The sequence below is a fragment of the Dermacentor albipictus genome, chromosome 4, assembly GCF_038994185.2.
Source record: "Dermacentor albipictus isolate Rhodes 1998 colony chromosome 4, USDA_Dalb.pri_finalv2, whole genome shotgun sequence".
NCBI lineage: Eukaryota > Metazoa > Arthropoda > Arachnida > Ixodida > Ixodidae > Dermacentor > Dermacentor albipictus.
In genome coordinates this window covers 12500981-12527259 of record NC_091824.1, presented here as the reverse complement: position 1 = coordinate 12527259, position 26279 = coordinate 12500981, and the positions used below count along the sequence as shown (strand labels likewise).

The following is a 26279-nucleotide window of genomic DNA, read 5'->3' as shown; positions in this document are numbered from 1 at the left end:
ATTTAAATATACGTGTAAGTCTCCAATAAATCTATGTATGTAAGCAAAAGTTGCTGTATACAGGGTGTCTCAGCTTACATTAGCCAGAGTTTAAAAATATGTGGATGCACTCTAAGACAACGCAACTAAATGCATGTTGCTTGCTTTTCTATGTAGTGTGTCATGCTATTTTTTGTACTTTTGGTTAATTAGATTTTTAGTGGAGAATAATTAACGGATTTCTGAAGTAACGAAGCTAGAAAGAAAATTCCAATTAGAATGTTTTAGAGTGGTTTGCAAAACGTCCGAGTAAACAGTTTCTGTCTTTCTATCCATTAAGTATTAGTGTATTTCAGCTTACTGCTAATGCCCGCGAAATACTAAACACCACGTGACTGCCCACTTGCACGTCGTGATTGCACTGCTCCCAAGCATTCTGCGCACAAATAGCCATTGGTGCACTGACGCCTAAAAGGTGACAGGGCGGCGACATAGGTGTTGGCTGTCCCATTTACACCAGCGATGTGCTCCCCTCGCGACAGTTAGTTATAGCGATAAGCAAACGGAGTGGTTATCACTTGTACTCCCAAAAGCAACAAGACCATCACTTCACATAGCTGTAAGGAAATGTAATTGTAGCAAGTATGTGACGCCCACTCGGACATAATCTTGGTTCGCCCGCCAAGCTCGGCGACCTGCTAAAGCTCGGCAGGCAACATTGGTCACCGCACCACAATAAACACGACAAGCACGGCTGCTCGCCGGTCAGTCATCGTTCAGCACCACCACGCTGCGGAGCGTCCATCTATCGGAGGGTGCCACAAGCCCCTTTTTGTTCATGACCCAGGGTGGATCGTGACACTGGCAACGAGGATGGGATCCTCGTGACACTAGGTTTGTTCGATTCAGAAAAAGGTGCACGGCATCTCAAACGAAAAAGTGCAGGGGGTGCCGGGCTGCACCCACTCGCTGCAAGGTTCAAGGGTTCAGTGCACCACAGCGGCACCTTGCCTTGCACCCCATTCAATCGAGCATGGAGGTGCAGGGTGCACTGCTGCACCTCGGGGAATCGAGGGTTTAGGTGCAGTGCACCGTGAATAGGTGCAGAAGGTGCAGAGAAACTTGGCTGAATCGAATAGACGTACTGGCGATGAGGATGGCGACGACTACCCGCGGATTGTCCCACGGTGCCGCGAGCGGCGAAACACCGCTCCCCGTTGCTGCCGCCATGCCGTTGTACGGAAGGCTCAAGCCGTTCAAGGGAGATGGGTCCGCCTGGCAAATTTACGAGGAGCAAGTCCACGGGTTCTTCCGGGCAAACGACACACCCGAGGCCAAACAACGGGACATTTTTCTCGCCAGCTGCGGGACCTGCGTCTTCAGCCTCTTGCTCGACCTTCTCAAGCCAGCCACGCCGCACGTTAAGACGCTGGGTGAGCTGCTTGCCATACTGCGCTCGCATATTAATCCAGCACCGTCCACACTAATGGAGCGTTTCTGCTTCAACAACCGGAGCCGCCGGGAAGGAGAGACCCTTGGACAATTCGTTGCTGCGCTACGAGGGTTAGCGAGTGTCTGCGCCTTCGGGGATCAACTGGACTCGCTGCTCCGGGGCCGTTTCGTCTGCGGCATCAACAACCCCGCCATGCAGACGCGACTCCTGGAGCTTCCCGACCCGTCGCTGGACGCCGCCGTGAAGGCAGCGCTGGCAATGGAAGCTGCCGCCAAGGACGCCGGCGAGATTTCCCGTGCGACTGGCTCACCGTCGGTGGAAGCGGCGGTCAACAAGTTCGCGACAAAGGGCAGTAACTGTGGTCGCTGTGGTGGTGCCCACTCCCCTTCACAGTGCCAGTTCTCTCAAGCACAATGCTTTGCGTGCGGGAAAACTGGGCACCTGGCTCGTGTATGCCGAAGGCGGAGGACGAACAGCAAGCAGCAGCCTGATTCAAGCCCAGGTACAACACAGGCCCGCGGCCAGGGTAGCCGTATGCGGCGGAGGCGTGTAGCAGCAGGCTCAAGTTCTTCCGCGGCCAGGCTCCACGTGGTGGCCAAGAACCCGCCGATTTTCGACATGTGGCACACAGGCTTTGTACCGTCGTCTGTGCCACTGTACATGCTGGCCCTCCAAGGGGAAGAAACCCCTGGTGCAGATGGGGAGCCAGTGATAGACACTGGTCCGGTGCCAGACCTGAATGAGGCAGTACAACAAGCCAACATAGATCTGCAGACAGAGAACAAAAATCTGCATGCGCTGGTCACCTCATTGCACGAGAAGAACCACAAGCTCACCTTCAAGTTGTCAGAGCACCAGGACCAGGTGGACTAGCTGCAGAGCAAGAATGACGAACTGCGCAACCGAGGAGAAGAGCTGGAGTACGAGCTGAGCAAGGTGCGCGCGCGTGAGGAGAAGCTTGACTGTAACCTGGCCGACTGCCTGCAGCGCATCAAGAGCTTCCAGGTAGACGGCTTCGACACTTTGCCCCTGGTTGCCTCTGGCGGGGCTCTGGCGGTGGTGGCGGAGAAGCTTCCCTGCGCTTGGAGGACCTGCCGATGCCAGCTCCCGCTGTTCCTCGAGCTTGCTCTGCAGGTCCTCCAAGCGCAGGGAGCCTTCTCCGCCACCACCGCCAGAGCCCCGCCAGAGGCAACCAGGGGCAAAGTGTCGATGCCGTCCATCTGGAAGCTCTTGATGCGCTGCAGGCAGTCGGCCGGGTTACAGTCGAGCTTCTCCTCACGCGCGCGCACCTTGCTCAGCTCGTACTCGAGCTCCTCCCCTCGGTTGCGCAGTTCGTCATTCTTGCTCTGCAGCGAGTCCACCTGGTCCTGGTGCTCCGACAACTTGAGGGTGAGCTTGTAGTTCTTCTCGTGCAATAAGGTGACCAGCGCATGCAGATTTTTGTTCTCTGTCTGCAGCTCTATGTTGGCTTGCCGTACTGCCTCATTCAGGTCTGGCACCGGACCAGTGTCCATCACTGGCTCCCCATCTGCACCAGGGGTTTCTTCCCCTTGGAGAGCCAGCATGTACGGCGGCACAGACGATGGTACAAAGCCTGTGTGCCACACGTCGAAAATTCCCTAAAAAAAAGAACTCAGTTTTCAGAAGGCAGAAAATGGTAGAATAACATATCTTAAATGGTCAGACGCCATCTTTCACTGCATTTACACTTATTTTTCATGCGCTTTCCCAGCAAGTACTCGAAGAGGTCACCTTCTGCAGCGACACAACACTGGGATCTTCTGAAAAGGCTTGCTGTCGATGCCTTGAGCACCGTCGGTGAAATGCTGTGGCAGACTTCAATTATCTTCTCCTGCAAGGCTTCTGGAGAAGATTGCCGTCATGTATACGTAATCCTTAATATAGCCCCACAAGAAAAAGTCAAGAGGGTTGAGGTCGGGTGACCTCGCTGGCCACAGGACAAGCCCGTTTCTCCCTTACCATTGCCCTGGGAAGGATGACATCAAGCCATGCTCGTGTTTGACTGCAGGTGTGGGCTGGCGCCCCATCGGGCTGATACCACGTAGCGTCAAGCCCGGCTAGTGGCATGTTGCAGCAGAACTCTTCAACCGTCCCTTTGAGGCACTTACTTACATACCTATTGCTGGTCAGATTGTTAAAAAACACTGGGCCAATGACGGTGCTGTCATATATTCTGCACCAAACGTTAAAAGACCGCTGATATTGGTGGCGGGATATTACTAGCCAGTGGGGTTTTTGCTCACTCCAATAGTGTGCGTTGTGGATATTTACTTGGCAATTTACGGTTGTTAGCTTAAATCGAACAGCCAATGCTTGCGTTGCTGCCCTGTCTTTCTTTAAGCAGCAGCGCACTTGTGGCTATTTGTGCGCAGAATGCTTGGGAGCAGTGCAATCACAACGCGCAACGGGTATGTCACGTTGAATTAGTTTTTTTTTTGTATTTCACGGGTACCCGCAGCAAGCTGAAAAACACTAATACCTAATAGATAGAAAAACAGAAGCTGTTTATTCGAACATTTTGTAAACTGCTCTGCAACTTTCTAATTGGAATTCTTTTCTAGCTTCGTCGCTTCAGAAATAGGTTAACTAATCTTGACTAAGCATCTAGTTAAACAAAATACAAAAAATACCACGATACACTGCATATAAAAGGGAGCAACACGCATTTGGTCGCGTCGTCTTAAAGTGCATCGGCATATTTTTAACCTGGATAAAGTTAGCTGAAGCACCTTGTATAGTGCGTCAAACAACGCAAATAAACATTATGCGCAATCAGAGATTCACAGATTACAGAATCCTAAGCCCCCCCCCCCCCCCCCCATCTCCCTCCACTCACTCCGATGCACTGCGCGTGATGGAGGGCGGTGCACTTCCTTCCCGCTTTTCTCCATTGCGCACACAGGACTGACCCTCCATCGTCAGCTCACCTCATCCCCCCCTACGCTTTCACTCATAAAGGATGCGGCGTGCGGTGGTGATGTTATTGCCCTTGGACTTCATACGGAACATGACGGCGACGACAGGAATGCGCCTTGAGTGTCCATATCATTACTATCGTAATAATATAGTAAGCGTATCCGGCAACTGTAGAGTGCCGTGGCCCATTCCTTTCTGCAAAAGAAGTAACAAAATCGAGCTTTCACCATGCTATGATTCGCTGTGCCACAACAAGATCTTTTTCTTCTTTTTGTGGGGTCGGTCCACAGAAATTTTTTTAAAAAGACGCAAAGGAAAGCATGTTGGGCACAATCTAATGCCTGCTTTGGGCTTCTAATGAGGCTACCGAAGGCATATCGAAGAAAACGTGAGATGCTTGGTCCACAGAGAACCATATACATGCTGCTCGTTATCATCCTACACTGGTGAGACAAAAGACACTCTGGAGAGGTTGCGATAAGATCGAAATGAAGGTGATGCCACCCACCGTAATTGCTCAGTTGCTATGCTGTTGGGCTGCTGAGCTGCTGAGCATGAGGTCGCGGGATCGAATCCCTGCCACGGCGGCCGCATTTTGATGGGGGCAAAATGCGAAAACGCCTGTGTACTTAGATTTAGGTGCACGTTAAAGAACCCCAGGTAGTCGAAATTTCCGGAGTCCTCCATTACGGCATGCCTCATAATCAGAAAGTGGTTTTGCCATGTTAAATCCAATAATCAATTAAGTAAGGTGATGCCCTCAAGTGAACGTGTTGCAATCCGTCGAGATCCCGCAGTCGTGGCTGCGAGCGACCATTGCTTCTTTTTCTCGTCGGCTAGCCAGAAAGTGTCCAAAACTTTGCGAGGCCAAAATCCACTCGGCCAGAGAAAAACGATTGCGCACCGAAGTGCGCTGCATGGTTGTCAGGACAACACGTGAAAAACACATTACCTCTGGCTGGCTCTGGCAGCCCGCGGTTGGTGAGAACAAGAAAACTGAAGAGGCTCAATGTGTCCTCGTGAATAAAAGTCAAAGTAGAAAAAATAAATAAGAACGTAGTTACCTTTGCTGGCTTTATATAGTGTCTCGACATGGATGCTTTGGCGCAGGTGAAAAAAATGTTGATATTCTTTTCTGTGACATAACGGCACAAATGAACCATCACAACGCTTTGTCTCATCGGACCTTGCTGCGTGCTTTGTCAACTTGTCTGATAGTGTGTTGATTTGATTTGGCTTGTCTCGTTGTAGGGTTCGATGTACGACTTTAGAAAAGTCAATGCACCTTTGGCGTCAAATGTTTATGACAACGTTATACCCACAAAGATCCGGAATTGAAAATCTAAAGCATGACATTGAAAATGTCAATGCACCTTTCGCATCAAACGTTTATGTGATCTTTATACCCATAAAGTTTCGGAATTGAAATCCATGCTCTCCGTAGATTCCGCGAGATGCCGTGACGAGCCCGCTCGCCATCAAAACGCCCTTGAAACTTTGTTCTCAGATGGGGCTCTTTGCATTATGTGACTCCAGGTGCATGGGGGTTTCCACAATATCCAGCCCGAGTTCACAATCTTTGCACCGAAATGTCTTTTTGAGCAGGAAAAATAGATTCTAGACAAAATCCAGAGTGATTTCCGGTGCCGGGGGTTGTTTTGTTCATCAGTATATGACAGCACGAGCAAATTTCGGGAGGGGGGAGGGGGGCGGTGGCTGAAGCCCCATAAGACCCCCCCCCCCCCCGGCTATGCTCCTGGCCTGCAGTGTTTCCCTTCAAACTCGACATCACATTTAGTTAGATGTGTCAGCAGCTCAGTGATGCATGAAAAGTCCTTGACAAAGCGCCTGTAGTAGGTGCACATGCCAAGAAATCTACGCACTGCCTTCTTGTCGGGGCTGCTGGGGCTTTGCGATAGTGGCTGTCTTCTGTGGGTCGGGGCGGACTCCAGATGTGCTGATGATGTGGCCCAGGAACAGAAGCTCATCATAAGCGAAACGGCACTTTTCCCACTTCATAGTGAGCCCGAAAGACTTGATGGCCTCTAGTACTATCGCAAGCCGCTTAAAGTGATTGTAGAAATTTCTGGGGAAGACGATGACGTCATCCAAGTAAACAAGACCGGTCTGCCACTTCAATCCTGCTAAAACCATGTCCATCGCATGCTGGAATATTGCAGACGCCGAGCGTAGTCCAAATGGTATAACCTTGAACTAATAGAAGCTGTTTGGCATGATGAAGGCGATCTTTTCGCGATCTCTCTCGTCACCTTCTACTTGCCAGTAGCCAGACTTGAGGTCCATCAATGAGAAGTATTTAGCGTTGCAGAGCCGATCCAATGTGTCATCTATCCATGGGAGGGGGTATACGTCCTTCGTGATCTTATTCAGTCGACGATAATCGACGCAGAAACGTAGGGTTTTGTCCTTTTTCTTCAACAAGACTACAGGAGATGCCCATGGACTTTTCGACGGCTGGATGATGTCGTCATGCAGCATTTCTTCGACTTGTTGCCTTAATAGCTTCACGTTCTGGGCTCTGGCGGTCGAGCGCGCTCTTCAGTTATTATGCAATACTTTGCGACTGGTGTTAGTCGAATCCTCGATGACTTCGAAAAGCAATCTTTGTATTGTTGGAGCAGACTTCTGAGCTGTCGGTACTTAATGATGGGGAGACTTGGATTTATGTCAAAGTCTGGTTCGGGAATTATGGTCATCGGGGTTGATGTGGCAGAATTCGAGAGGCTAAATACATTGCTGGTTTCCGCAATTTCTTCAGTGTACGCAATCGTCCTGCCCTCGTTGATGTGCTTGAACTGCTGGTTGAAGCATCACTTTTGCTTTCTCTCCAAGGAGTCGAGCCATCCCTCTCACGACGCAAATTTCAATAGACGTTGGTCACCCTCAATGACGCCTTCTACGTCAGCGAGTGTTTCAGTGCCGACTGAAATAACAATGCTGGAGTGAGGCGGGATGCTCACTTGATCTTCGAGCACACTCAAGGCGTGGCGACTACGAGGGCTCTCTGGCGGTATCGCTTGATCTTCCGACAGCGTTATTGACTTAGACTTCAGGTCGATGATTGCACCGTGTTGGTTCAGGAAGTCCATGCCAAGAACGATGTTTCATGAGCACTGTTCGAGGATAACGAAGGTGGCAGAGTAAGTCCAGTCATAACTGGTAATTCTTGCCATGCAGATTCCAGTCGGCACTATGAGGTGCCCTCCAGTGGTCTGAATTTGAGGGCCTTCCCATGCAGTCTTAGCTTTCTTCAACTGGGTGGCGATGGGTCCACTCATGACGGAGTAGTTGGCTCCTGTGTCCACTAAGGCAGTGACTGCATGGCCGTCGAGAAGCATGTCGAGGTCGGTGGTTCTTTGTCTTGTGTTGCAATTAGGTCTTGTCTTTGAATCATGGCTGCATCGTGTTGACCTGAAGCTGGAACATCACGCTGCCAGGTCGTCTTTCAGCGGTGTATTCTTGACTTTCAAGCTTCACTGGGATGGTGTCGTCTTGTTGGTACGTCGTCCAGCTAGATCTTGAAGTGTTGTCTGCGGCGGTGGTGGATCTTTGTCATTTTGATGTACAGCAACCGTACTTTCATGTGTTGCTGCTTTTAGTTTTCAGTATATGGACTTGCGGACCAGCCCCGGACTGGGCCAGTGTATGGTCAGTGCCGCGGTGACAGGTAGCAGCCTGGTGATGGCGAACGGGACAGTCGTCTGCGATGTCACGTGGGCACTCCCCAAGCTGTGGACGCAGCGTGTTCACAGCGAAGCCTCGCAGTCCCAAGTTACGGTATGGGCATCGGCGATACACATGGCCGGCTTCTCCTTAGCGGTAGCAGAGCGGGCAGTGGTCGGAGGCGTGCCAAATGTCTGTCTTTCTCAGTGCATTTCACTGGCCGGCAGGTGGGTGGTTTCTGCAGTTCCACACGAACGACAGGTCTGATGGTCTCTCGCATGTTGTCGGTGCTGAGCACTTAAGCATTGGTGTAGTTTCAGTGGTTGTATTGCCTTGTCCCCATATCAAGCATCTCCTCAATGGTTGTGACTTTGGAGATAAATTCAGCAACAGTCTTAGGTGGGTTGTGTATCAATCCGGCAAAGCGCTCTTGCTTTTCACCCCTCGTCAAGATGCAAACTTTTTTCTCTTCTGACATTTCTGGGTCGACATGCAAGAAAAGACGGGCCATCTTCACCATGAAGATCGCGATAGTCTCATTGGGCAGCTGTACTCGGGTTTCTAGGAGAGCTTGGGCTCACTCTTTGCATACGACGCTTGTGAATGTCTGTGGGAAGCCGCTCTGGAACAGGTTCCACATCATGAAGGTGGCTTCTAAATTCTCAAACCACATCCTGGTGGTGTCTTCCAACACAAAAAAGGATATGTTGCAGCTTGTTGCTGTTCCAGCTGTTAAATGTAGCAACCCTCTCATACATCTCCAGCCACCTTTCCGGGTCCTCAAATGTTGAACCACGGAACGTCGGTGGCTACCTGGGCTGCTGTAGCATGATCAGTGTTGGTGACACTGGGGCTGTCATTGTAGCTGCTGTCGTGGCCATGCACTTCCTGGTCTCAGACAAAAGTTCGTGCTCCGGGGGCAGTTCTTGCAGCCTGTACCTGGCTCGCTGGTCCTTAGAGATGGTGTTGTCTTCGTGGCTTGGGCTGGGCTCACGGCGTTGCGGGGGCGTTTGGTACATGAACACACTAGCACCTTCACCAGATGTCACATAGTAGTGACGGTGAATAATACAGCGGCAAGTCTATGAATGATGAAACTAACTATTATTGGGCAAACTTGTGCCCACAATACAAAGTTACACTCAAAGAACAGCGATAGTGGCTAACACGGTTGGGGACATTGAAGTCGAGCCCAGTGTGGCTTTGCCAGGCCTGATGAATGTATTAGGTTGTATAGAAATAATAAAAGAGTTTATTATTATTATTATTATTATTATTATTATTATTATTATTATTATTATTATTATTATTATTATTATTATTACAGTCAACGACCGATTTTTCGGACCCTCTAGGGAATGTAAAAAGGTCCGAAAATTCAGGCAGTCCGAAAAAATGAATGCATGCAAAAAACTGCACCTTTTTTTCTTTTTTTCTCAGATCTAGAGGTAAAGGGCGAAGTACCAATCTTCCGAAACCCTGCCATAGCATCAATGAAGGTGTTATAAAAAGAGGCTTTCAAAAACTCTGTAGGCAGCCGACTGCCGGTATATTATGTACATGTGCATCGTCGGGCAGCCAGTAATATTGCTGCAGTGGCTTGAAGAACTTGTTGATTGTTGTTTGGACGGCGTTCCGGTTGCATGCGATCATAGTCGCCTCGATCTGAGCAAGGGTCATGTCAGCACTGTACACCGATGAAAAAGTCAAAGTGCTCGTGTCAACTCGGCGCTTGTAGGCGGCGCAGGCATTGACTCCTCATTTTCAACATCGGAGTCTTCTGAATCCCCCACAACCTAACGGACTATTCTTTCGTCAGTCAGTTCTGTGCAGAAGTTTAGCTCGTTGTCAACCTCAACAAACTGTTCAAAAGTTATTTCCGTGGGTACGGTACTGCTTTCTGCGCTTTGATGCCATCGGCGAGGACGACGAAGACGGGAGTGGGGGGCCATCGAAGGCAAGCGAAATCCTTTAGTTGTGAACAGTGGAGTTCGCTGACGAGCGTCGAAGCACCTAGGCCTAGCGTCGCAGAGCACACTTGACACAACAGCACAACCACACACCACACCAGCCAGAATGTGGCCTGCGCAAACAAACGAAATAGCGCCGCTCCGGAAACTCCGCCGGAAGCGGAAGTGCGGCCATTCGCGGCGATGAACATAGCCAGTGTGGCCAGACCAAATCGGTGTGTGACGGCTAGATTCGGCTAGTTGTGGTTCAAAGCGGTGATATGCTTCAGCTACAAGTCGATTTCCTTCGCAAGGGCGCTGCGCGAGGAGCCAAAGGACCTTCCGTCGCGTCAAAAAGTCCGGAAAATTGGACGGCGGGGGGGTTCGAGCGTCCGAAACTTCAAATGTCCTTATACATTGATTCTATGGGGCTCGTGGCGGTGCCGCGAATACATCCGAAATATCAGGCATGTCCGAAAATTTGGGCGTCCGAAAATTCAGTCATTGACTGTATTATTATTATCTGATCTGTGGGTCAAGCGCGTCGGCTTTTATACGAGTCATAGAAACTTCCAGAGTAATCGCTTATGCTCGCGTGTCTTCCAGAAAGTTCTACGCAATTCGCATCGCACATGCAATCAGATAACACAAGCTTTGGTGACAACAGACAGCAGATAGAACCATCAGTAACATTCGAGAAACTTCTGATACATGTGGGCGCCTCCCGCGCTGAGCGATAACATTTAGACGGTGAAAAGCAGTCTTCCTATAAAGTTAAACAAGCACACATGTCAATATGTTATCGACGGATATAAGCGCTGACAGGAAAGTGTCAAGGAGATCAGGTCCACATGATGAAATGTGTAATATTCTTTTTTTCCCCCATGCAGGGCTTCTGGCGAAAAAAGCCGTGGAGCGGGGCCTGACTGTTGCACCTTACATCAAGACCAGCTTGTCGCCAGGCAGTGGGGTGGTCACCTACTACCTGCAGGAGTCGGGTGTTGTCCCCTACCTGGAAAAGCTAGGTTTCAGTGTGGTCGGCTACGGCTGTATGACCTGCATTGGCAACAGTGGGCCCCTACCCGAACCAGTGGTGGAGGCCATTGAAAAGGTTCTCAGCCTTATTTCCTCACCTGGCATTGCGCATGGTCCTTTGTTGCTCATTGCTATTCCGATATTCCTGGCTATGCCTGTGGGCAGGCAGCTAGTGTTATAAAAACATATAAAGTAGAAATTGGCACATTGAACTGATACGCAGTTAAACGTCAATGTAGAGAACCTTGATACAGTTAAACCTAAATATAACGAACTTCAATATAATAAAATTCTTGATATAACGAAGTATTTAACTTTTCATAGCCTCTTGTGCATAGAACACCATGTATTTAGAACCTCAGTATAACAAAGTGTATTTGTATGCAATTTAAACATAACGAAGTATTGCTTCCGCCACAAAAGTATGTCGAGACAATAAATGGAAACTTCCGTGGCCGCCGATGGTCAAATGATCAAATTATAAGCGTCTGCTTGGAAATGTGCTTCTCAAGTTGCCCGCGGCAAGACAAGAGCGACAGGGGCAGTGGAGCCGCATCATGTTCCATAAAAATCCAAGTGTGATAAGATCCTATCACAGCTTGTGCACTTTGTACTTTAGGTGCGAGTAAAAAGTGTACGAGGGTGAGACAAGAAAGATGGTGTGGCTTCACGAGTGCCACCTTCCCGCACGAGCAAAAGGCAAGAGAGGAACGGAAGCTCGCTTGCAGTAACACAATCAAGCATGCGTGAGGGGTTGGGGGGTAAGTTGGCGCTTCACTTTTTCTGGCTCGTGTCTTGGCTGTGGCTTTGAATGGCTGTAAGCGCAGCTGAGCCCATTTGCAGCCGTGCACCCTGCTTTAGAGGTAATCTGCCGCGTGTGCAAAGAATGGGAATGCCGAGGTGGCATGGCATACTGTTAGATGTCTTCCAGCGCATTTAGTGTTGGAGGTCGTGTAATATTGAGTTTCGGTGACTAGACGGAGCGAGAGGCAGACGATGCGTTAGCCCCCCCCCCGCTGCTGGCGCTTTTCATGATAGTGTCGTTCCAATGCGGGCGATGCTATCAGCCGCGGGGGCGGAGTGCACGCAATAGCATGGCTGGTCTCGATTGCTTAAGGGGGATGCCGCTTTCGCATTGCGAAAAATGAACAAACAGTAGATTTTTTGAAAATAACATTTTCAGTTTCTATAACTCTTTTTCTATCTGATTCCGGAATATCGTCACTGTAAACCACGTAGAAGTGCTCTAAAAAATTGTTTTAATCAGCCAAGGGTGCGAAAAATTTCTTGGAAATCAAGAAAAAACAGTTTTTCAAGCCACAATATCTCCAATACAGCGAAACTGAGCGCCGCCATTTTAGTCTCATTGGAAAGCGCATTTCTATGTCTTCAAAATTTGGAATTAAGCTGTCTCCTCCATACAGAAACAAGCACACGAAAAGTAAATGATTGAAGGTCGTGCCAGAGTCTGCGATTGGCTGCGCCTGCCACGTAACTCCAGCGCGGTTCACCATTGGTCCGGCGCTTGCGTTGTCTATTTGGCTCATTAAACCTTGCGAATCTGGATGTTTCCACTCGCCGTAGTCTCAATGTGTCAAAACAGTGCTACGCAGACATTGGGGTAGCGTGGCCAATCCCTACATTTGTGGATGTCTCAGACCAGCGGCTAAGCATATCGAGCATCGGTGATGTGGACATTGCGACCAATATTTGCACGCGGAATCCTCGGACACATGGCTAACCCTATCAGCACTCCCAAGTCATCTGCCCATTGCCATGGGCAGATGACTTGGAAGGCTGCTGAGACTCGGAGCCTTCATTCAGTAACGTGATCGATTCTACCAAAAGAAAAAAAATGCCTCACTGATTGTACTGGGGACTGCTATCAATGAGGCAGCCTGCAGGTACAACATTGGAACTATATTCATGTCCACACAGAGTCCTGAACCTTACTTGGTTTGAAACCCGGGCACCATGCTCTTTGTAGAGCAGCAGCAAAGAACGCCATACAAAAAAAAAGGGGGTGTGGGGAACGAAGGCACACCAGACCAGAGGCCACACGTACAACAAGCCCCACATCACGCAAAACACCCAAAAGACTGCTAATTTGGGGCCTTTTAGAGAACTGAAGCGAAGGTGAAACTTTAAGAGCTGTTTTCTCAAAACTGTTTTTTGCCTTTGTGCACAGTTTCCGGACCTAATTCCTTTGTTACCGCTTAGCATATTTTGACTCCATCTTTTTTTGTCACGTTGCTTGGGCTACAGCGCAGGTCGTGGCAGTCTTGCTTTCTTATCTTGAATTTTTATAAATTTATGACATGGCTACTTGTCTACCTTGGAAGTGTGTTTGATGTGAACGTAAAAAAAAAAACTAAGAGAATTTGTAGTAAAACACTTTGTGGGGCTAGTTGTTACATAGCTTTCAATAGATGAAGCGCCAGTAGTGAAGGCACACTCAAAAGGAACAAGGACAGGACAAGGTGCCTTGTCCTGTCTTTGTTCCTTCCTAGTGTGTCGTCACAATTGGCGCTTCATCTATTGAAAAAAAATATATTTTTTGTCGCGAGAAAATAAATAGCGAGACTGTCACGACGTTCAGGACGCATTTAGCTATGCAGTCAATATGCAACAAGCCTTCTATTGCATGTTTTAACCTCCCAGGCCCATCAGAAAGTTTGAGGGAGAAAAATTCTGCTCAATAAAATTCAGTAGAATGTTCTCAAGGTATTGCTCTGAAGAAACTTTTATGGAAGTATCGGGGAGACATTCTAAACATTTGTGCCAATTTTCATCAAAATCCATGAAGAAATAAGGAAGTTGATTTTCAAAGCAATGCCTTCCCTTAGTTCGTACCACTGATGTGATGTGTGTCGAGGTGGCATGAAACCATGTCATTCGTCGCTGACTCCCAAATTCATGAAAATAAATTGTTTTCTCATTCAAATTTGCTTTTTTCGATTGCCCAATAATTCGAAAAACTCTGCGGCCCCTTGTAAGAAAAATCTATTGGTAACTGTACTTGCATAAAAGGTCAAATTTCAATACAGTAAAACCTCGTTAAACCATGCCCACTTAAATGGTAGTTTCGTTTTAAAAGTAGTAAAGTCAAATCCCTGACTCGGCGTCCATTGAACATAGTGTGTTTTGTTTCCGCATAAACCGTACCAGCTTATTGCATATGTATCAGTTAACACGTACTGTTTCCACTCTTCGTCGTGCCATCATGGCCTTGTGTCGTCAATTGAGCGGCCCAGCGGAACAACGAGCTTCAGAGATCAAATCAACATCCTCCAAGCACCCTGTGTGTTTGCGCGTAAAGCCACATCAACATAATTTTGGTGCTGTACTGCTGTGCCAGAGAGCGTTGTGGTGTCGTGCAAGCTAGGACTCGCGTCATGCTGAAGCTCAGATAAAAAAAACGTCGGGTGGTCAGCATAGAAGAAAAAATTGGACGTCTTTTGTGCTATTGAACGTGATACGAAGAAGTCTGCGCTGGTACGCGACAGGGATCCACCGTTGACTACGGTGTGTGGCATTTGGAATGCGAAGAAGTTGCTCGACAGTGTGGCTGTGACTGCAAAAACATGTTGGCTACAAGGTTCGACTTTTCTCCATTAATGCCTTTGTTGCCAAAGTGTTTCCTAATGACAGTAATGAGGACGATACGGAAAGCAACAACACTTAAAGCGACAACACGGCCGATTCAGGCCCGGCAGTGGCAGAAGCTGCGCGCGAACTGCACGGAGAAGCCTATCTCGTCAAGACGGACATCCTAATCCTTGCGTTTCCTAGCAAAGGCTGTGACCAAGGGCTTGGGGTTCTGATCAATTCACCCTGTTGGGTTGGCCTGTGGGTGATGCATGTTTGTCTTGCGGTGCTTAATGCCAAAAATGGCACACGCACCCACGAACACCTTCGCCATGAAGTAGAGCATATTGTCCGCTATCAGCTCTACTGGAAAGCCTAAACGGTGAAAGAGAAGGGAAGGGAAGGTTGCCTTCTAAAAAGAGGACTGTGGCTTGAGTGACTTCAACACCAATGATTAAGTGGTGCCCAGAGAGTTCCTTCTTCACCTTGAGGAAGAGGTGAAAGTGACAATGCAAAATCCATAAAGTACGAGGGACAATAAAACATAAAATCTGCACCAAAGAATGGTAGCCATCGCTGGATAAGTCTGGTGTGAAGGCAAGTTGTCTTGATGGAGAATGCCCCATTTGAAAAAGGCATTCCACATCATCTAGCCTTGATGGTGTCCACAGGCAGTAAATCAGGATAGCATAGTATTTGGCGATCGTCAACCCCTGCTGAAGAAAATTCCAGAAGACAGTAGCCATTACTTTGTGTTCTGGCAGAACACATCAATGTTCAGATCAAAGAACGAACGAGCCAATCACTCCACTTCTATGGAATGCATTCAATATGGAACAACTTGAATCAAAAGTTTCATGGGGCCCATTTAAAGGGTACTTACGAGGCTCCGTTGGAAATTTTGGTTATGCACTAGGAGTTGCAAAGTGCAATCGAAAGAGCATTCCAGAGCAAGAATTTTCAGAAAAGGTTTTTCTTTTAGCTGAGATAGAAGCAAATTAAATGGCTGGCTACCCTCTTCCAGCAGCAGATGTCCTCTCCTTTTGTCTTCTCATGACTACTGAGGGCCCTCCATCGGTCATGATCACTGCCTTGATTTTCTGTCTCAATTGTTTGCGTCCTGCACAGTGCATTTACAGAGGGGGTTCTGCATGGTCCGTGTTGAACTTATTAGAAAAATTAAGAATAGAGGGTTGCAATGAAATAGCATCATTGGCACGACAAATCCATGAGATTCAAAAGGCATTTGATTGCGTTGGGCGTGCATTATGAAACCCAATTTTGAGCTAAGCAACTGTTTTTTGAGATGCATAGTCCAGTGCATATTCGGAACTCTGAGCACTTATCCCTCCATGCTGTGGTGTGCTGACGACCCTGTGGGTGGGTGCAGGGTGACCTGGTGGCGGTGGGCATCCTCTCCGGAAACCGCAACTTCGAGGGCCGCGTGCACCCCAACACGCGAGCCAACTACCTGGCCTCCCCGCTCCTGGTGGTGGCATACGCCATTGCGGGCACCGTCGACATTGACCTCAACAGGGAGCCCCTTGGTATGTATGGCCAGCCACTAGGATTACTCCTCTAGCTATGCTATTGCCCACGTTTTCACTGAAGGCACGTACAACTCAAATGTGGGTTATGGACAACATATTGTGGCCTCAGGGGCAAACAGTGCAAAAGATCTTCATCCCGTTTTTTGTGCAGCCTGATTCTATTGGTGGTGCACCAAGGGGACATGTCAGCGCTCTTAGTACAGTCACCGACCAAGTAAATATGTAAACAAAAGTACATTTCAAAGCCTCCTTTACCACAACTTATAGTGAATCGTCACTGGTTGGTTGCCTATATTTAATGCGTTAGGAGTATACTTTGGGTGCTTCGGTGATGTAGTAGTAAAGGGGGGGTGTCATATTTGTATGAAGACCCTCTTTTTCCGAAGGCTTGACTGGGCGTAAATGGTAGAGAATGCTCTGGTAAACAGCAGCCTCAGCTTGTGTGCCCGATGTACCAGATTTGCAGTGCCGCAGAATTGCCGGCTGCAGCTTTATCAACATCCTACACAATTGCGCGAATGTGCGGACTAAAAAATTTAATTCGCTAAGTGGTTGCTAAAATATACAGTCGAACCTCGATATATCGAACAGCGCGGTGATCGCAAAATAGTTCGATATAGCCAGAATTCGATATATAAAATCACGTAGAAAACGCGTCAAAAACTAGCACAAATCAATCAATGAACTAATCGTGGCGCAATAGATACTCACATGAAGCTTCTAACAAAGTATTTATTTAGTTCGCTGAAAGTACTGAAGCAGCGTAGCCTGCTTCATATTGGCAACCGCGTGCTTGACCACGGCGTCCTCAACATAGTCCAAACGGTCCACAAGAGACAGTCCAGTGCCTTCTATTGCGCCGCAGTAACGGCGTACAACGGCCAAAGCAGCTACAGCCTCAGTTGCAGTTTCAGCGCTCGCTGGATCAGCCTCGGCAGCGTCTTCGTTTGGCCGCTCAGCAGTCACTTCTGCCGCGATCTCCACGTCTGTTAGCTCCGCCACTGTTCCGGTGCTGTCGTCACCGCCAGCGAAGTCCGCAATGCACATGATGTGTGGCTCAGCACCGACAAAGCGCTGGCACCGACAACTGGCTCCACGGCCGCCTCGATCACGCGCGCACGGCGGGGGCAAGCCTCGCCGTGCGCGCGTGATCGAGGCGGCTTGCCCCGCCGTGCGCGCATAGGTACGCGCGTGATCGAGGCGGCCGTGCTGGCTCCAAGCCGCCGCATGTGTACGCCGCTACGTTTAAATGGCGCCCTCGGCGCAACCGATGTGGGCAGCTGTCGTACGCAGCAGTCTGGAACGCCGATCGCGCCGCCGCTATCTTCGAGAGTGTTGTGGGAAAGCTCGCCTCCTGTCAACAGAGCGCACTTGGTCTGGGGCGGCGGAGTTCGATATATCCATTTTACATCCGGCCCCGTTCGAAATAAAGAATTAAAAATGCATGCGATTTTCCATGTGATATAGAAATTGTTCGATATACGCAATAATTCGATATATCCGTGTTCGATATACAGTCGCCGACCGTTTATTCGGACCTCACGGGGACTGCGAAAATATCCGAATAAACAGGTGTCCGAAAAAGCAGATTAAGAAAAAAAAAATGAAATCCTTTATTTCCACGCACTTATTTGGGCTCGGCAGTAAGCTTGAAGAAATCGTGAATGCGCCGTTGCATGCTGTTCTGTTTACGCGCAATCAGAAAAGCCTGAATCTCGGAGAGGGTCGTACGGTCACTATAGGCGGCTGAAAGCACAGTCACTGCTTGTACACGATCCGCATGCGACGGCAGCGTAGCACATGGTGCGTCAACTTCCGACTCGGTCATCGTCCGGCGGTGCAGCAGAAACCTGACAAATGATCTCGCCGTCGTCGAATTCTGCGCATGTCAGTACAGCAGTGTCACCACCTGTGAAATTGTCAATTAGACGGTGTCCGGAATCCAATGCAACCACTGCGCAAGTCTCGGCAGAACATTTTCCGCGTCGGTAGGGAGCACTTCGGAAGGCGACAAATCTTGGGCCTCTCGGCTCCCACTTGCCGGCATTCCGCAGCGCAGTCTGCGCGGGCACTGTCGGCGCCATTAGAGACTTGACGCGATGTTTCCGTATGCCGCATTGGATCACCGAAACCTCGACACAGCGGACAAAGCAAACACCACCGTGCCAACACCAGTCACACAAACAAAAAAACGCGGCCTGCTCGCTGCGTCGTGTGCGAAGAAACAAATCAGCTGCTGGATTGTCTTGACATGGCTTGTTAAGCTGAAACCGGAACTGCTGCAGAGCCACTCTATCGAACCAGCAGAAACGATGATGATGAGCGGGGATTTCCAGTAGCGCCACTTCGTGGGGCAGCCATGGGGCAGCAAGGAAGCTCCGTTCAAAACAAAAATGGCGTTCAGCAAGTCGAACCATGCACCGGTCAGTCGGTGCACGGTGCTCTCGACCGAGTTGGCTCAAGGAGAGTCCGAAAAATCAGACGAGAGGTTGCAAGGTGTCCGAACTTTCGGCAGTTGTTATACATTATGGTCTATGGGGAGAATGGCGGTGCCGCGAAGCTGACCGAATAATCGGGCATGTCCGAATTTTTGGAGTCCGGAAAATCGGTCGGCGACTGTATCGAGGTTTGACTGTATTTGCCTTAGCAGAACGCTTCATGTGCAGTGTGCTCGTGGGGTTCACTCATGCTCATGCTTCGCTAAACATGCAGTCTAGCAATGTGGCTCTTGGGTCCCTCTTCTGTACAGTCCGTGCAATCTTAAAATAGGATATGTTAAATAACTGCTTACCACATTTACACAATTGGAAGTAGACATATTTTTTAAAGTTTGAAAATCTGAAGTGGGCGGGTCGACTTACAACCGAAACCAAAACATGACGCCTCCAAAAAAGCAAGACCAATGAGATAGCAGGGGAGCTGCAATGTAGTTACAATTTTATGCTTGCTGTATGGTCCTGCCCGTAGCTTTTCACTATCCCGCGCGTTTGTTCGCTTTTTGGAAGGGTTTTTTAACATTCTTTAGAGTTTTACAGTGCACACAACACTCATGGAAGGTTGCCAATAGCTGATGGAAGTGCCGCTGTTGCATTCGTCGCGGCACCCTCAGAACAGAAGCGCCTGCGGCCAGTATCGATAGTTCATGGAAGACCAGACACCGCTCATGTGTTTCTCTTTCCCTGTAGCTCATAGTTCGATGCGTTCGACTTGGCTGCCAGCTACATGCTACTTCCATGCTTCCTCAGTCGTCATGAGTGTTCCAGGCTCTCTAAACATACGGCGCTTGTTCACAGCAGTGTTCAAGAGGGCTGCCATCCTTTATGCCGAAGAAACGAATCACTGTGCAGTGGGCTGCAAGTTCGATGTTTCTGAATGGGTGGTGCGAGTGGCAACTGCAGCGAAGCGAAATTTCAGCCTGTGACGGCAAGCGAAGAATTTCCCACAGACCGAAGTCTGGACACTTTCCGGAGCTGTAAGCCAAGCTTGCGGCATACGTCACTGAAATGCGTGATCGGTCCCTGCCAGTGAAGTGCGACATGGTCGTGAAACAAGCCTGTATCTTTGCCTTTTAAGGACCTGCTCCGCCGTGAGTACAGTGAGTGGCTGGCGGCAGAAGACCGCGAACTTACGCCAACTGGACGTGTCAAAAGAGCCTCCTTGACGGCTGCGTGTGGTTGGTTCCATTCGGCATGGGCTGCTGTTCCACAAGATCTCGTGGTGCGGTAGTTTGCCAAATGTGGAATTTCGCTTGGAATTTTGCTGGACGATGATGTGCTGTGGGACCGTAGCAGTGGTGACAATGGCAGCACTAGGGAGAACGGTGGCACAAGTGAAGACGAGTAGTCCAGTCACCATGCCAGCTACCAATAAATTTTTGTTATCGAATGCGCCCTCGGGTATTGTCACATGCGATATGGGGGGGGGGGGGGGGGGTTGACTTACAATCATGTAAATACAGTAATTAGCAATTATAGAGGAAACGCTGCAATTCTGGAATTGAGGACCCAAAGTCCCCAAACTAGACCTATGGGCCTATGGGCCCTGGGTCTAGTTAGGGGCCCATAGGCCCATAGGCCAGATGATCTAGCTACGCCACTGGGACACTTTCATCTATCTTTTTGTATGTTTCTGTGTATCAACGTACAGTTGAAACCCGATTATACGACTTTGAGGGGACCACGCGAAACCGCCATGTAATAAAAAACTAAGAATATATGCGCTGACACTCAGTCTTGCCAAAAAAAAAGGGCACAGATCACCTGAATATGCCTGCGGCACAAGCCTCCACTGTTCTAAGGACAAACCTGCACTGCTCCAAGGAAGGTAGAATAAATTATTTAAAAAAAAATTACAGCCAAGCATTTCATTGGAGGAGGTGTGAGCGATTAGTCTCACCTTAAAAAAAAGATTGGGGATCTTTTCTGGACGTTTGCTCAGCCACGATTCATCAGCTTCCTCTCGAGATGTGCACTATCTGGCAGCAAGTCACTGACATCATCGCATGCACAAACAAACCACCAAAGTTGTCAACGCTTCGTAACACGTCCTAACAATTGTAACAATCACAAGGGCATTTATTGCACTTTTCATAGATCAATGCCTGCTAGCCGAGTTGCTATCGACAAAACATGCCGATGGGTGCGCGACAAATCGCAGCAGTCCGACTCACCACGGCCGGATAACGAGCGAATATGTTCTCCCCATGCTGGACACCAACGCCTGTTCGTTTGCGCATACAGTCACGTGAATGGTGCCGCATTCGAATGATTGCTGTTTGTCCATTCTGGGGTAGGCCTCGTGAGACGGTCTCGCAGAAGCAAGGATGGGCGCACGCACAGAACGTCCGTGCCGCTTGCCGACCCCGGGCCAAAGAGAAAGAGCCTTCGCCTTTTTGCGCCCAAGTAAACCCGCCGTTAGGTGGTGTTAGCAGAGCAACACTCGCGCCATGTCTCGTGCTACCCTGCAAGCATACCGACCGCAGCATTAAAGCCACGCGGCGAAGCCGGATTGCAGGAGGTGGGAGCTATGCGAGAAAACGACATATCAGGGGACACGTGAGAGTCGCGCATCCCCACAGCTCATATTGCAAGATTTGCAACTTCATCTCAAGTAACACAGCATTGCACTTTGTGGCACCATCTTCTATCAACTGGGCTGACCGCTGCTGCTTCCGCAGTGAATTTCTGTGCTCGCTGAGAAGGGGACAGAGGGCAGGTGCCGCATCGCTTCTCACTTTTTTTTTCTCATGACGCATGGCTTGATCGTAGGCAAAATGGATGCGAAATGGCTGGTGGCATCTTCTGGCACGCTGCGTCAACGAGCTATTCTCTCTGTGGCTTTTGCAATAAGCACGCGGGCAGGATGCAGCAGAAGGCAAAATTTTGATTATTATATTCGATATGCGGTGAATAACGTATCATTATACAGTAAAACCTAGGTGATATGATCACGGCTGGTACGAATTTCGGGATAGTGTGAATTCGTACAATTCCCCAGCTGAAGCATGCTGTATACTGTCACGTGGTAGTGACAGTGAAGAAAGCAGCCAAACTGGGGAAGACGAAACTAGCGTTTTATTGGGCGAACCTGTGCCCTCAAAAACAGGCTACACTCAATGCTCAACGAAAGTGGCGAACACGTCGGCGATTGTCAAAAATCTGATAAGCGGGTCAAGTGCTTTGGCTTTTATACATGAGTCGTCGAATGTTCCAGAGTAATCGCTAAGACCCGTGTGTCTTTTACAAAGTTCTACACTATTCGCGCTGCGCATACATGCAATCAGATTACACAAGGTTTGGGGACAGACAGTGGATGGAGCCATCGATAACATTCCAGAAACTTCCGATACATGCAAGTTTCATCCTGTGCTGTGCGATAACATTTGTTAGGCAGTGAAACGTGTCGCCCGATAAAGACAAACAAGTAGACGTGTCAATACTATGAACCACATTTAGGATGTCCCAAACGCTCTCCCGCACTGGTTTGGGTGATACGAATGTGAGAGGCGCGACAGCCAAGCATGCAGTGGTGAGACAGCAGGCGGACCGTCTACATGTTCGCAGTGCGGGGATAGGCCTGCAGAAGGCGGCCGATAACACAGCAGCAACTGCGCGCTCTGTGCGGAGCGGAAGCATTCTGGCCAATGAGGGAGTTGCGATGGCCGCGACCGCCGGCAGCAGAGTGGCGAGGAGGCTGCTTTGAGCACGATGAGGCGGGTTGGTAGGCGGACAGTTTGTATGTTTGCAGCACAGGGGGAGGCCAGCAGAAGGCAGCCGATAATACAGTGGCAACTGCATGTACTGTACGGAAGGGAAACGGTTCGGCACTGGTGTCTCTCCCACATAACGCTGCTCGTGAGGCTCGCACTGTGCTGTATCCAACATTCTTGTGGAGCCAATTTTGTGAAGTTTGCGTACAACTTCGCGAATTCGCAGGTCAACTTGGCAAAGAAGAAAACCTGGAAAGACATCCGGGGCTTCTTCCATTGTGAATAAAGTCCTAGAAATTAGTTTCTACCTCTTTGACATGCTACTTCAATTTGTTTTTTGGTGATACAAATTTTGCATGATATGAATATTCTACATGGCCCTTGAGGTTCGTATCGCCAAGGTTTTGTTGTAAATGTTTTTTTTTTTTCTCATAGCCCTAATGTATAAGTCGACACTCTTAAGTCAACTCATCGTTATATGTAGTATCGCTATAAGTGGACTGCACTATAAAATGCTTTGATCTCTTAAGCAGAATACGGCCATGTCCTGCTAGTAGTAAAATATATCACAAGCTCTTGAATAAAAAATGGCGGCTGTACTTGCAGTTTCAAAATGATCAGCAATCGGAACCGGGTGCCGTTTCAAGACAGCTATACGACGTCACATTTCATTTTAGATGGAAGTTTCTAACAAAAAGTTGTGGCTAGGCATGGAAACACATTGGGAACAAAAATGACAATGAAAATCTGGTTTTCTGACCAAATTGCTGCCATATCGTAATTGCTGATGCCACTTTTAGTGTGGTTATTTCTTGACCATCATTAAGGGCAAGTCCATATATAGTGAACTACCAATATAATGACCACTTCTCACAGAACTGTGGTTTACGTTATAAACATATTGCACTGTAGTAGATTTCCAATCTAATATTGAATCAAATCAGGCAATAAAAAAAGCTGAATGTTAGGGTTCTGCAAATACTCGAATATTCTAATCGAATAGCAAACATTCAAATAATTCCAATCATAAATTGAATAATTAATATAATATTTTTCGAATATCGGTATCTTTGGTGAATCACCCCACTGTGGTCGGTTCCCTGACACATGCAGTGTTCCAACAGTGCACAATCTATATTGGTCCAGGTAGACTGGCCTGATCGAAATGGTCAGCACTAATCGAACAGAGGGAACAACCAAAGCAGTGCGTGGGGAAAGCACGGAACCATGTGTGGAAATTGGCCGATTAGCCACCGGAAGGCATGGTGATCGCATCGAACACACGAATTCAGTGTTCAGGCTTGCAGATTCGCACAGCTTGGACATTTTTACCCTGTAATAGTTGGGGTCGGGCATGAAATACAGTAAAACCTGATTAAACCGTACCCGCTTAAACAGTAGTTTCATTTAAAAAGTAGTAAAGTCAAATCCCCAACTCGGCAGCCATTGAACATAATGTGTATTGTATCCGCATAAACCGTACCAGCTTATTGCGTACGCATCAGTTAAAACGTAGCGTCTCAACTTTTCGTCGCGCAAAACACGGCGGTGCGTTATTTCCATCGGGCGGCCCGGCAGAACAACAAGCCTCAGTGATCGGAACAACGGTCTCCAAGCGCCCTGTGCGTTTGCGCGTGAAGCCACATCAACATCAGCATCATTTTGACGCCGTGCCAGAGTACGTTATGGCGTCGTGCAAGCGAGGACTCGCGTCATTCCGAAGCTCGAATAAAAAAGACGCTGGGTTGCTCAGCATAGAAGAAAAATTAGACATCGTCCGTGCTATCGAACGTGACATGAAAAAGTCAACGCTGGCACGCGACAAGGATCTGCTGTTCACTACGGTGTATGGCATTTGAAATGCAAAGAAGTTGCTCGGCAGCGCTGCTGCAACCCGAAGACATGTCGGCTACGAGGTTCGACTTTTCGCCATCGTTGCCTCTGTTGTTGCCAAAGTGTCGCCTAACAACAGGGATAAGGACGACATGGAAAGTGACAGCACGAGTGATTCAGGCCCGACAGTAGCAGAAGCTACGCATTACGTCAGCCTAATTAATGCAAACGTCGCGACGAGAACAGGGGCGCGATAATGTAATTCTATTCCAAACCAAAAGTATTCCAGACTCCGGCACCCAGCAGTGAAAATGTGCCCCCGGGACTTCTGCAGCACTACTGCACAAGTGCCCAGAGAATATGCAACGCCAATGAGGAATCTGCCATGCGAGTGTTTGCCGAGAAGAGGGGGCTGGCTGAAAAGCTGGCACGCAGCATCAGTAAGTTTGAGGCCACTGTTGTCGTGCTAGGCCGCCGCGGCATCAAACGAAAGTAACACTTTTGTCGCGCGAAGTGAATAAATACTGCATGTTTTTTTCCCCTTTCATTGCACTTTCTCTGAGTTCTGTTTTCGACACGTAAGTGGGCGATCTAATGCTATTTCGGTTAAACAGTACTACCGTTTAGTACGTAGTTTTTCCGAGCTCCGGCCAACTACGGTTTAACGAGGTTTCACTGTAGATGGTAGCTGGCCCATGCCGTCGTACAACTCATCCACACTGAGGACATTGCTGAAAGGAGGGACTTGTTCTCATCGAGAACGAGGAATATGGGATTTATTTACAGTATCTACATGAGAACGTTACAGTTCATCAGTCTAGCATGACTGAAAAGAGAATGCACCCTGAACAGTCGATGACGGCTGCTTAAATACGCTCTGTCCTCTGTACATTCCTAGGTGAGGGAGGACGGCCGTTCAACCGTCGACCAATTCGGAGCGTCCAAAGTCATCGTAGGCGACCCGCCTTTGAGGGGGAGGGTTTACACACTCGCTTCCACACAGGTTTCACTAACTACACCGAGGCGAAAGACTTTTCGCAGACACTAGTCTTGCCATGAGCAGGTGCCTCTTGGTCCCAGAGTTGACTCGGCTGACAGTGGCCGCTGCGTCTCTTCATTGACTGACGACTTCTAAGACCCGTGAGACGGCGCCGCAAAGCACCCTCTTCCAAGAGTTCCACCACTTCAAACAAACTGTGACGTTGACAGCAAACCCTCTAATACCTGGTCCGCCGACTGCATGTATACATCCCAGCGCTGTTCGGTTGAGGACTGTCGTATTGTCGTCCTTACGAAGCAAGTCGTTGCAGCAGACATGGTGGCGCTGATGGCCTGTTTACTCGGCACATTGTTGTTTTCACAAAGTGAGTCATCGCAGTGGGCCGGGCAGGTTTCGTCGGTCGCTTTTCCTCTAGTTCGCCAACCCTTGCAGGCTGTTCGTAACAACCCACATGCGAGCACACAGACAAACTTGGCATGCATGCTCACGGTAGTTGGTTGCCCATGGACCCGAACACCACTTTGTGAGCTACCCATAGGAACATAGTGTATTTACCCAATTCTAAGCGAACCACCATAAGACCAAAGCCAGAAAAATAAAAGAAAGAAAAACTTGCTCGAATTAGGCTGAACAGAAAAGTTTGGACAGCATTCACAAAAAGAAAGCAGCATTTTTTTTTTAATATAAACATGCCGAACTCATTCTATGTCATCATCGCTACTGTGGTCCGCTAAATGCCATCCTTGCTGCGGTGCACACAAAAAGCATCTCCCGTTGCCCCCTCCAATGACGGATGTTTTTCTCATTGATGCCGAAGTCCTACCCAGCTTGGACGTTTGATGGTGCCTCTGCAGCTAGCAGAACTTTTCATTTGAAAGTGGCCCTGTAGTGGCATCACCTGTTTGGTGCCATTACGATAACACCACACCGCACACCGATACGACACAGGCTAAAATGGCAATGTCGCTCATGTGCTTCAATTGGTTACTGGCGCGGCTAGTAGTGGCTACAATACTGACTTTTCTAGGTGGCGCTAGCTATGCACAACATTATCAATTTCTGT

General features: G+C 48.8%; 1 protein-coding gene across 5 annotated transcripts in view; it reads left to right on the top strand.

The window, feature by feature from the left end:
- Positions 1-26279, top strand: part of LOC135917012 (cytoplasmic aconitate hydratase-like) — a 233332-nt gene that overhangs the window by 91351 nt on the left and 115702 nt on the right. For all 5 annotated transcript variants that reach the window (XM_065450478.2, XM_065450497.2, XM_065450487.2 and 2 more), the window contains 2 exons: positions 10893-11113; positions 16016-16172. In XM_065450478.2, coding sequence (XP_065306550.2) covers positions 10893-11113; positions 16016-16172 — 378 coding nt within the window. The remainder of the gene's footprint in view (positions 1-10892; positions 11114-16015; positions 16173-26279) is intronic.